This window comes from Schistocerca serialis, chromosome 2 (genome assembly GCF_023864345.2).
Source record: "Schistocerca serialis cubense isolate TAMUIC-IGC-003099 chromosome 2, iqSchSeri2.2, whole genome shotgun sequence".
Taxonomy (NCBI): Eukaryota; Metazoa; Arthropoda; class Insecta; order Orthoptera; family Acrididae; genus Schistocerca; species Schistocerca serialis.
The window spans coordinates 517194148-517207268 of NC_064639.1; the positions used below are offsets into that span (position 1 = coordinate 517194148).

Sequence of the window (13121 nt, forward strand, 5' to 3'; positions counted from 1 at the left end):
CCCTCACTATGACTGACTCTTTCACTGCCATCAAAAATCTTCTTGCCGAGGCCTGCACCATCACGCATCCTCATCCCAATGTGTAGCTTTTCATCACCACAGACGATAGCGATACTGCCATCAGCACTGTCCTTAGCCAGACAATCAACGGCCAGACTTCGCCTCTGCAGTTCTTCTCGTGCAAGCTCACCAATGTACAATGAAAATATTCCACATTTGACAAGGAGTTGCTCATGGTGTACGAAGTGATTAAACATTTTTTAAGACTGACGGACCACAAACCCCTGGCTGCGGCCATTACAAACCCGCCAGCTGACATGCCTCCTCGCCTCTTCAGATACATGGACTTCATATCTCAGTTCACCACCGATGTCAGACACATAAAGGGTGCTGACAATATAGTTGCCAATTTCCTTTCATTAGTCAACACCGTCCATTCACTGTTAGATCTCTCTGAACTGCCTAACCTCCAACACGTCAACGAGGAAACACAAAACCTGATTTCAAACTCTACTTCTTCACTACACTTTGTCTGCACCACCTTCCCTGGCATTTCCGGTGAGATCTGGTGCGATGACAGTGCGGGCACATTACGCCCCCTCATCCACTTGCACTCCGTCGAGCTGTCTTCAATGCATTGCATAATTTAGACCACCCCAGTGTTCGTGCATCTGCCTGCCTCATAGCGGAGCACTTTGTGTGGAGAAATGTCAACAAGGACTTCCAGCAATGGGCCTGCTCCTGCATCGCGTGCCAACGCTGCAAAGTACTCAAGCACACTTCACCCCCCCTCGGCGCCTTTTCGATCCCTCCTGGGCGTTTCCAGTATATTCATATTGACATTGTTGGTCTTCTCTCCCTCCCCCCAACGGCTTTCGTTATGTTCTCTCGTCTATCGACCGAATAACTCACTGGGTCGAGGCTGTCCCCCTCCCCAATATTATGGCAGAAACTGTTGCTCAAGCTTTTGTCGAGTCATGGGTATTACGTTTCAGATATTCCAGCTATCATCATGAATGGCGAGGGCAGACAATTTGAATTACAAGATTTGTAATATTTGCGGCATCTGTCGCATCCATACCACAGCATATTACCCGCAAAGTAATGGGCTAGTAGAGCACTGGCACCTCACTTTCAAGGCGGCTCTTCAATGCCATGACTCTCTATGGATGGAGGCCCTTCCCCTTGTGCTACTCGGCATTTGTGCGACCTATAAGGAAGACCTCAAAGGCACAATAGCCGAGTTCGTATACGGCCAGAACATTGCTCTCCCTGGTGAACTTGTGAGCCCTTCCACTTCTCTCCCTCAGTCTGACTTACCTTCCTTCATGGGCCATGTCAGATGCCACTTCATCAACCTCCATATCCCTCTGCCTGCCAGCCATTCCCACCCTAATGTTCACGTCCTGAAATCTCTGGACAATTGCGAGTACGTTATGTTCCGAGATGACACTGTCTGTGCTCCTCTCCAACCTCCATATACTGGCCTGTACTGAGTTCTCCGGTGCTTAGCCAACACCTATGACACCCAGATGAAAGATTCAGCTGTTACAGTCTCTCTCAACAGACTTAAGCCTGCTCATGTCAAGTCTTCTTCTACCCCCCTTCAGGCCATGACCACGCCACTCACTGTCATGGCTCATGACCCTCCGACCACTCCCTCCATGTCAGACTTACACACTCGATCGAGTGACTTCCAGCTCCAATCGTTGAGCTCTCCTCCAACCTCGCCCTCTACTCCGGTCTCACGCACTCCGTTGAGTGACCACATGCTCCCCACATTGACCTTACTTACGATCATGCCCTTGCCTCCGGGCCCTTCGCTGGTCCCTTCGACCTCTCCACCGTTGCTTGCCTTGCCTTGTCGAGGTTTCTCATGCCCCCTTCTTGAACATGCCCTAGCTCGAGGTGTGTGTGCCTGTCCCCCCATACATAATCCATGACATCTCAATAATACTGCACGATTATATACTGTTCGTCGTGTGTTTCTCTTTATCCAGTGCTCATGACACAACCTCCACCATTCCCTGCCACCTGGTGAAATGTGTTCCCCTCCCCCCCGACGTTGACCTGGACATGCTTCATGTGTTCGCCATGCCCACTGGAGACATCATCGCCGTTGCTCTGTTCCACCCACAAACTGCCAGCCTAACTGTCATCACACAACCAGTATGATGCCCAGCTCGCTTCAACGACTTCCAGGTTTGGTGGCTGGGCCGAACCTTCCTCCACGACATCTACCCACACAGCTCCCCGATGACGCTGTCGAGCTGACTGTGGTCCAGCTCATGCGGATCACCCCTGCCAATGCCTTAGTCACCCCCCCCCCTCCCCAGCCTCTCAAGAGTACTCCGTACTGCGGGGTAGGGGGGAGGGCTATGTGGCGCCAATGAGGTCGACACCCACATCAATATGCGTTCATCTTTGGACTCTGGGCATCGTCTTTGGACTCTGAGCATTGTCTTTGGGCTGTTCTGCCATGTTCAGTTCTTTGTGAGTCTTGCATGTGTTTAGGTGAATAAATGAACTACTGCTAAATGAGTGTTGTTTGGTGTAACCAACCCGAACAACTCCCTCAGCATCATTCTGTGGCAATGTTTCGACATCGCTGCTTTTGGTCGACATATCGCTTGCCACATTTGCAACCAATGCTGTATACTCCAGGTGTAAAAAACACTACTTTGTGTTTCATACATATGAAACACTTTGAGGAAATGGCTCTCAAAACAAGACATATGAAACCAAAGGAGACTTGCCGATAGTGGACGACACATTTGTGGTGTGGCTGCATGGCAAAGAAAGCCTGCACGAATTTCTTGACCACCATAACAGCATACATGACAATATAAAATTCACCATGGAAGTAGATGAAAACTGATGCCTGCCTTTCCTTCATATCCTGATAAGGAAGAATATTGATGGTACTCTGGAATATTGGTCTAAATGCCAATAGCTGCCACCATCCAGAACAACACAAATCTGTGTTCACTACCCTGGTGTACAGAGCATAAGACATATGTGACAGAGAGAATCTACCCACTGAGTTGCAATATCTGAGGGAAACCTTTCACAAGAATGGCTACTCATAGACACAGATAAGGTGCACTCCCAGCTGAGCAAGAAGAAAAATGAAGATGACACAGAAGACATGAAGCATCTGACATTTCTTCCATACATTGGGCCACCCACAGCCAAGGTTTCCAGGATACACATTAAAACCATTTTATGCTCATTGGCTAAAATCAAAAATATTCTTGGCTCAATGAAAGACTAACTAAGACTACAGACACCTGAAGTCTACTCATCACTTATGAATGTGGCAAGCAATATATTGGCCAGGTGCAGTGACGTATTTTACACCACCACTCAGAACATGTGAGAAGCATTTGCCCTGCCCAAAGAGACAAATCTGCTATAGCAGAATGCAGCTTCAATGAAGGTCATACATTTGATTTTGAACAGATAGAGGTGATGTGCTGTATGAACAGGTTCTAAGACTCAGTCATCAAAGAGGCAGTGGAGAAACAGGTCCAGGACAATCTTGTCCACTGGGATAGCAGTTTCCAACTGAGCTCCACATGGGATTGTAGCACTAGCAAGAATATGTCAAGAGTGCTCTGAGGTGAAAGTGGTGAAGGCAGCAGATGGAATAGATAGGCAGCACCAGAACATGATGCCAGGATCCTCCAGCGTGCTGGGAGTTCTCCCACCACCATCCGCAACAGTCCTTTGGAGAGCAATTGAACCAGCCATTGCACATGAGGCAAAGGATGCTGTGGTCTAATGGCTGTAAATATATGAACTGGACATTAACCTGACACTTTGCCTGAGGATAAGAAGGAAACCTGTTGAAACATTGCCACAGAACAATGCCTTGACTTGGCTGATACCCCAAGAAGACTTAGTCAACAGTCGTTTTTCGAATGCTGTATGGGAACACCAATAAGGCTGACCAGCAAGAGTGACAAAACAGGATCTCTCTGACTGAGCAGTTTGACCTGTGACCTGTGACGTGTGACTGTGTAGCATATGGTCTTCTATGGATATGTATTGTGTTGTGCATAGTAAAGAAATTTTTGTACTCCGTTTCTATGATGAGTTTTATTTTTCAACACCATTATGTATGGAGTTCTACACCTGGATTGCATTCTGTTGTTTGGCACTTCAGAGGTTGCAAGGTAGCCTGAAACCTGAGTGGTACATTTGTCATGTATGAAGCTTCATTTACAAATTGTGGTCATGTAAATCTGTGGAACATGCACTACATGTCCATGCAACTTCCCAGTGGCTTCATACAAATGTTCAGTAATGAGTGGGGAGTCAATGTTTGATGCAGTGTCATTGGTACCCTTATTGTAGGTCCCTATTTTTGTCAGGGAACATTAACTGGACTGCAGCATGCATCATATCTTCAACACACTCTACACCTCCTCATGGAGGAAGTGTGATTGCAAACATATCTATCTTTGTGATTCCAGCATGATGGATGCCTCACACATTATGCACATGATTTTATGGAAGTTGTGGATGCAGTATTTCCAAATAGGTGGATAGGACAAGGAGGTCCTCTGAGCTGGCGGTCTGATCCCCAACTTGACACAATTACAGTTCTTTCTCTGGGACACAGTGAGTGAGTGTGTCTATCATGAACCACCAATGAGACAAAAAATATGAAAAACATATTACTGCTGCATATGCAGTAATATCTTTAGGAATATTATAATCTGTGCAAAACTCATTTGCTCACCATTTCCAAAATTATATTCATGCAAACAGTGGCAGCTTCAGATATCCATTGCAGTGATGCAGTTTCTTCGGATATGACATTACTGGTTATTTGTGAGTGCATTTTTTTGTGCTGGTTATAATTCTCAAACTTGAAGTGTTTGTGTGTTATAGGCCACTAATAATTGTGTTAGGAAACTAGAACTGAATCTTATCACTAAATTGTACCTTTAGTTTTTATTTCAATTGAAAAACCATACATGTGCCACTTAAATACATGCAATTTTGCATTGAACTTGATGTTTGTTTACTTCCAAGAATTGCAAAAACCTGACAATTGTGTGAGCCCCTGACGTAGGTGTATCCCTGACCAATTGTGTCTCACACATTTTGTTTCATCTCAGAATTTTATGAGGTCTCAGAATTAGGAGGGACACCTTGTATAGATGAAAAAACAAAAGACACTACATGACATAGTTTTATGATCTGGTGTGCAATACTTAACAGCTCCATAAACATAATGACATAATGTAACCAAATGACTACAATTGCCAATGGTACCCTCAGACTCACAGTGTCTGGACATTCATGAACTGAAATAAAATCAAACATTAACAATAATGTGCTAAGAATACTGCTCTATGTTCTGCATGTTTAATGATGTCTTGATGGATGTAAAAGCAATATATTACAGTCACTTGTACTTAACAGTGAAATAAAAGCACAGACAGGTGAATGGAAATTCTCATCAGTCAATAAACTAGATGAGGGTTATTGCCATGTATCATAAAATCATCACTTTGAAATAAGATGGTACAAAAACAAGTTCTATACCACAATTTATAATATACATAATCTATACAGAATATAGTGGTCATAAATAGCACCTGGATGATACAAAATCCATGCCAGAACCTCTCACAAAATTGACCCTTGTAAAAGTGCAGATTCATATAATGTAACAAATTATTACAGTGTGTATTCTAATCTGTCTCAGGAAAACTAAATTTAGTCTGTGTCATCATCTGGCATCATGCCAAAATTGAAGGATACTCAAACTTCATGCTGTGCTAACATATAACAAGTTGTACTCTCCATTATTCAGTCTGTATAGACTCTCATTGATCATGCTTATTGCTGCCATAGTTACTGATCTGTAGCTTAATATATTACACATTCATGTTGGTCACAGAATATAAAATATAATGTACAGTACAGTATTTAAAAGATCTATGGTATGTTTACAGGGTGTACATAAAGTCTAGGGACACTTTCAATTATTTATTGCACAAGAACTAAACAATATAGTACTGATGTCATACATATGGCATTTTGAAAATAAACTCAGAATTTTTTTTTTTTTTTTTTTTTAAATTACAAACATTCAATATGCTAACTATGAGTGACCTGGCAGATGTCAATATAGTAATCAAATTCTTGCCATACCTGTCCCAGCATGGCATCATCGATTATGGCAGCCGTTTCCTGTATTTTCTCCTGGAGCTCTGCTACATCACATAGTAGAGGTGGTACATACACCAGATCTTTAATGTGTCCCCACAGAAAAAAGTCACATGGAGTGAGATCTGGTGATTGGGGAGACTATTTCATGAAATAGATTCCCCTTCTGTTGCACAGTCGATCCATCGATGCGGCAGCTCCATGCTCAGGTACCCACAAACTTCACGATCGAAATGGGGTGGAGCCACATCCTGCTGAAAGATGAATGGAGATTCTGATTGCATTTGAGGCATCAGCCATTGCTCCAACATGTCCAAGTAGGAATATCCAGTGACGGTGCTCTCGATGAAGAAGAATGGCCCGTACAGTTTTTGACATGACAAGGAACAAAAAACATTTACCTTTGGGGAACCAAGTTCAAATTCAATGCATTAGTGTGGATGGTTTGTACCCCAGAATCGACAATTATGCCTGTTCACTTTCCCAATAGTGTTAAAAGTGGCTTCATCACTAAAAATTAACTGATCAACTATGCCACCCCTATCCTTATTCAATTGTTGCATCTGCGAACCAAACTCAAAGCACTTGTTTTTGTCATCATCATTGAACTTCTGCACTATCTCCAATTTGAATGGTTTCACAGACAGCATCTGTCAGGAGACTTTCCACACTGTCATTGAAGCCATTTCAAGTTCATAGGATGCACGACACACCAATATCTTTGGACTGCTTGTGAATGTGTCTCGTATGCACTCCACATTCACTTCACTCACACTGGAACATCTGCTTCTCTTTGCCGGACACAAGCAACCCATTGTAACAAATTTGTTGTAGCAGTGGTAAATGGCCTTCCTTGTTGGTGGCTTCATACTGTACTTGGTTCTAAACATCTGTTGAACAGTTGTAGAACACTTGTTTCTGTCGAACTCTAACACACAGAAAGCTCGCTCTGCATCTGAACTCGCCATGTTTGTGACTATCGCTGACTATTTGCAAATTACCAAAAAACACTGTGGTGGTATACATGGAATAAACTTTCAGGGTTTCTCTTCCAAATTAAATATGTATGATATCTGTACAATGTTTGGTTCTTGTGCAATAAATAATTGAAAGTGTTCCTGGACTGTATGTACATCCTGTGTTTATAAAACATATGCTAAAATATAGTATAATTTATGTCATGGGAGCCAAGCAAAATGACTGTTCACTTCAAGTCAGTTTATTTCATCATCAGTGAATGTCTTATGACCTCAAAAAGGAGCACAGTCATGGGAACTTAATTTTGTAAAAACTCTGTGGATACCATATACCCATGACACTGTGATTCTGTCTGATCTTAGCTGACTTGGTGATTTTAATGGCTTCTCTGGCTGTATGTCTATCATATTTATATTTTAGAATTAATGAAAAATCCAAGATTATAGATAATTTTCACAAAATAGAGGAGGTGTTTATCGGATTACACACACACACACACACACACACACACACACACACACACACACACACGCACGCGCCTGCGTGCGCGCGTAAAAGAAAGGTCAGAAAATCAGTTACATCTCAGACAATATCTTCCATCAGAGAGAACAAATACAATACCTGCTAACAAACACAGAGACATTGTTGCCTCCCAATGATGTTACCATCTGACTCAGTGCTATCAATCTTCTGCATATCTCTTTGTCTCATTTCCCATTTCTCTTGTCGTTATTGGCTTTTATCAAAATAATTTTTTTGTACTGGAGAGTATGCTGGACTGCTTTATTGCTTACTGCATCTTGACACATGTAGTGCTATTTCAACAGAGAACTTCCTACAGTCTTTAGCATATTTAGCCTTAATTTACAATGACCCGTTTGTGCTTCTACGTTGTTAATGTGCTTTATTACTGGTTAGTACTTTTACTATTTTATTTGCGCCTTTATATGGTCCTCAATTTCAGAAGAGCACACAAAACTATTAAAAATAAATTGCAGAAGTTCCACACAGAAAGTTTTTCCTTTATGTGGTATTATGAAGAGAGGATTCAAATTAAAATCTGGGAATAGTGATTCCTGATTTGATAAGTGTCCAGGGAGTTAAGGGGAGTATGCTTGGTACATAATTCACATGACAATTTGGTTGTGGTATTTTTTGAAGCTTTATAGATTTGAAATTAGAAAAGCTCTTTTCTGTTTTGCTTGTTTCTTATTTAGTATTAAAAATTATATAACCAAGTTATTTTCTGCTGTTCAACCAAGCAGTGAATTTTAATGCAATTACATTGTAAACACTGTACAGCACATGAGACAAGACATAATTACTCCCTTATATGAAGAAGCAATATAAAGAAAACACAAAATTTTGCAAACAAATAATTGCATACATAAAATTTTGTTATTGATCTGGATAAGCATTTCATGATCATACTAAAACAAAAGATTTGTTAAAGTTTAGAATATTTGATGTACTAACAAAATTAACTGATGATGTTAAAACGGAATACAAAATCTCACCAAATCAAATTCTGTCAGTAGAAAAATGTTAACAGGAATTAAATAACTTGCTGAAACCAGTGTTTATATTTTCTACATTAAAATAAATGCAATGAAGGAGGGAAAAGGGCAACCTGTAATGCTAATAAAGCAATAGATAAGTATGAAATTGTGTTAATGGCTATTGTTTACAGTTGTGAGACAATTTAAATATCTGTGAAATATTTTAGTAGCCTTTAAAAGTTGATAGTGATAATTTTGTATACAGGGCAGTCAGAAATAGTCTGTAAAGATTGTAAAAGTGTTACAGGACATGGTTGTGCTGATAAATAACATTTAAGTCAAAAATTAAGTATGTTGTGCTCTTTCTGAGTTTATCAGCATTCATATTAGCCAATCGGGCCACTGCTTGTGTGAATTCAAGCACCAGATACAGTTAGTGTCAATTAGACTCAGAGCATAGATGATAGTGTACAAAACTGCTCAGCCTTTGGCTTGGGTTGGATCCTTATTACTGCATCAGATCCAATCTTCATATTGCTTTCTTGTTCAGTTTGAGAAATATAAATGAAGAACACATTTGGCAATACCATCTCCCGTGGACCACTTGAATTTGCATGTACAATAGCCTGATTGGCTAATATCAATGCTAATTACCTCAGAACTGGTTCAGTGTATCAAATCTTTTTATTAACAATCATTTCTCAGCAGAAGTTACCCTATAACACCCTTACAATCTTTTCAGATTGTTTCTGACCATGCTGCATGTACATCTGATTGTAGTGGCACAACTAATCATTCTTTACAGATGAGTGCCTAATGAAATCTTTTCAGAAATACTAAAAGGTGCTACAGTGAGGAGACATTATATATATTGTCTACAAGTAAAGATAAGGGAACATTAATTGCTGGTGCAGTAATTGCCTTGGCATGCACACCAGTAGTATCTTTTAATGGAGATAGCTCTATCTTCTTTATTTTCTGATGCCCATTTCCTACTTTCTTCAATGTCTGTGAAAATTGTCTCCAAAATGAGGCCTTAGTTAGATATAAGGAGATATCTTTCTAGTTACTGAGAGGTAACAGACACATGAATAAACAGAAACAAAGAGTGATACAAAAAGAAATGCAGTTCACATGCAACTAAACACAGATAGGTGCCTAAAAGCTGAAATTGATAGCAGAGAGATTTCTGGAATAAATCTATGAGTATATTGAAAGAATAAGTTTATAGGAAATGGCAGTGCTGTCTCTGTTGCAGTAGACAAGAATTTCAAATGAACTGACATAGTTAGGACACCCACTAAAGGCAGAAATATATTTAATCAAATGGCAACAAATCAGTGTGACCACCATGAGGATGTCTACATTGAAATTGATAATGAACATGAGGCACTTATAGCAACAGTGATTACCAGATTATATAGCTCAACTAAAACAAGGGGAAATATAACATAATTTGATAGATAAAAAGATCTACTCACCAAGCAGTGTCAGAAGAACACATATGTGAAAGGTACAGAATTTGAAAGCTTTCAGACCCAGTAGCTCCTTCTGGCAGAAAAGTTAAAGGGCAAGAAAGAGGGGTTAGACAAAAGGACTGGTGAGATTTAGAAAAAGGGTTCAGAAAAGTAACCCATACCCCCGAATCACGGGAGACTTATTGGATGGGATGAGAAGGGAAGACTGATTGTTGAGAACTGTGCTGGTTTACTGTGACAATTTTAGGAAAGAGTGGTTCACCTATAAAGGAGACCATATATAGGATGCTGGTGCAAGCTTTTCTTGAGTACTGCTCAACTGTATGAAATCCAGACCAGGTCAGATTGAAGGAAGATATCGAATCAATTCAGAGGCAGGCTGCTAGATTTGTTAGTGGTAGGTTCAAACAATTCTTAAGCATTATAGATAAAATTATTTAATTGGATAGATAAAAAATCTACTCTCCAAGCGGCAGCAGAACATACATGTAAAAGACTGTTGTGATTGGTAGGCTTTTGGAGCCAGTGGCTCCTTCTTCAGGCAGAAGGGTTGAAGAGGAAGGAAGAAGGGTGAAGGAAAAGGACTGGAGAGGTTTAGGAAAAGGGATAGATTTTGGCAAAGTCACCTAGAACTGCAGGTCAGGAGAGACTACAACACATCCTCAGTTCTTGCCACCCACTTGGCCTTAATTTATGTTAATTTCTTGAGTCTCAGCATTTCTTCACAGTAACTATTTCTTGCTTCACTCTCTTTCTTTTTGAGACTTGTCTGTTTTTTGCTGCACCCTCCCATCTGTATCACATACAATGCACTTAGCTTTTCATTTTTATTAATTCAGGCATGATGTTTTGGCAGTAATCTCTGTCTTGTGTATCACCCTGTCTTCCACTTTTAAGCTCTCACAATTTCAAGTCTCATCCAGTGCAGTCCCAAGCAATCATTTTTTCCCTCTCAGCCCATTCAGTAAGTCTCCCCTGACCAAGGTTCTAAGTGACTTTTCTAAACTCTATCCCTTTTCTTAAACCTCATCCGTCATTTTCCCTCATCTCTATTCATTCCCCTTCATTCCTTCTGCCAGAAGAAGGAACATCTGGCTCTGAAAGCTTGCATATTTTAATATCCATTGCATGTGCATTCTCCTGCTACCACTTGGTGAGTAGATTTTTTATCTATCAAATTAAATTATATTTTCAAAAACAAGAGGAAAGATTTACACATTCAGGAAAGTACATATACAGGCAGCAATTATAGCTCAAGGATAAGGCTGAAACATTTAACTCCAGGCAGGAGCATATAGCTCAAATTTAGAAGAATTGTTAACCACACTTTAGTTATATAAGTATCTAATAGAAGGTATCATGACGGGAGGAATCCTCCATGGTATACAGTCTCTGTATAGAAACAGGTGTGCCACAAAATGTAGGACTACAGATAGAAAGATGCTAAAAATGCATTTTGCTCTCAAAAGGGCAGAGTTTGAAACCTTCAAAGAATAATGTAACAGAATTGCATTGAAAGACCTCTCATGAAGTTTTGGTCATATCTTTAGGTTGTCAGTAAGACAGTTTGATGAGAATTACCAATCTTAGAATGTATCCTACATGGTTTTAAGGTGAGTATCATATTCAGCAACAACAGGACAATAATCTAATCAATATTACCTCTTTTACATTTGTTTCTCTTAAACTTTTTTAATTGCATAATTTAGCCATTGTTTGATTATGACTATCCTCTCAACAGGAAACATTTGGAGTTATTGGGGATCCTGCTACTTCTATGAGAGATCCACTATTTTACAGATGGCATGCATATATAGACCACATTTTTCAGCAACATAAAATTCTGTTACCACCCTATACTGTAGAACAGGTAAGAAGAATGATGCTATTTTTTATTTATTTATTTATTATTTTTATTTATTTAGTTATTTATTTATTTATTTTGGAAAGAGACAATATATTTTCATCATAGATGCGGAAATAAATTGCAACTCTTGATTTCAAGGAACTATTTGTAATTATAACAAAAGTTTTCAACTTGAAGTATCATTCCTGAAATCAGCTTCAGTAATTTAATTAAGTAAGACATTTCAGCAAGTTGTTCATTCTTACCCTCTACCTAGACCGTTGTCCAGACCACTTCAGTGCACCAAGAATTTTAGTGTTTTCTAAAACAGTGTAATCATTAAGGTCATTCATTACTTTTAAAGCTAGTTTACACAGATTCCTACCTTCTGGGTAGCTCTCAGATGTAGGAAATCTTCATTCACACAATGATAGGCTTTCCATATGTAATGTCTAGGGGTTTGCTGTCAAATATATTATTTTATGGGCAAAACCTTTCAACACTGGCATCAAGGATGACACTTCCACAAGTAGTATTTAAAAAATTCTGAATTGAATACTTTTGTTTTTGAAGAGAACACATTATTTCAATTACACATGTGCAATTAAAACCATGTTGTTAAATCACAAATTGGACCCAGTGAAATATTTTGTTACATTGCTTACATGAATTTTTAAATATAGGCTTATTCGACTTTTTCCAGGACCCATTAATAGATTTGTGAGATCTTTTAACAAGAACTTAAACCTATACGATGTCTTATCATTCTGAGTTCTTTTAATGTTCCGTTAATTACTCTCAGTGTAGTAATTCAGTTCATCTTCCTGTATCTCAGTCCACTCCATCTTTCCATCGAGCTTTATTAATGAGTCAATACAAATTGACATCTGCACTGATAGAGAACAAAACCCAACTGACTCAATAACCTGCTACCACAGTTCATTGCATTTCACATTTCATGTAATTCAGATTAAGAAGTATGAACTTCTTGACTACTGACAAAATGGTTGCTCCTTAATGTGTGTTGATCAACGTCTACCTGAAAGCATGTATTAAACATTGCTATCTTAAGACTAAAGCATTTGCATTTGAATTCTTGTTGGAACCCTGAGGTTTTCTCAAGTATGGTTTCAA

General features: G+C 39.6%; 1 protein-coding gene across 1 annotated transcript in view; it reads left to right on the top strand.

Annotated features, from left to right (window-relative positions):
* Nucleotides 1-13121, top strand: part of LOC126457488 (phenoloxidase 2-like) — a 294687-nt gene that overhangs the window by 172057 nt on the left and 109509 nt on the right. The window contains exon 8 of the mRNA XM_050093788.1: nt 11883-12011. Coding sequence (XP_049949745.1) covers nt 11883-12011 — 129 coding nt within the window. The remainder of the gene's footprint in view (nt 1-11882; nt 12012-13121) is intronic.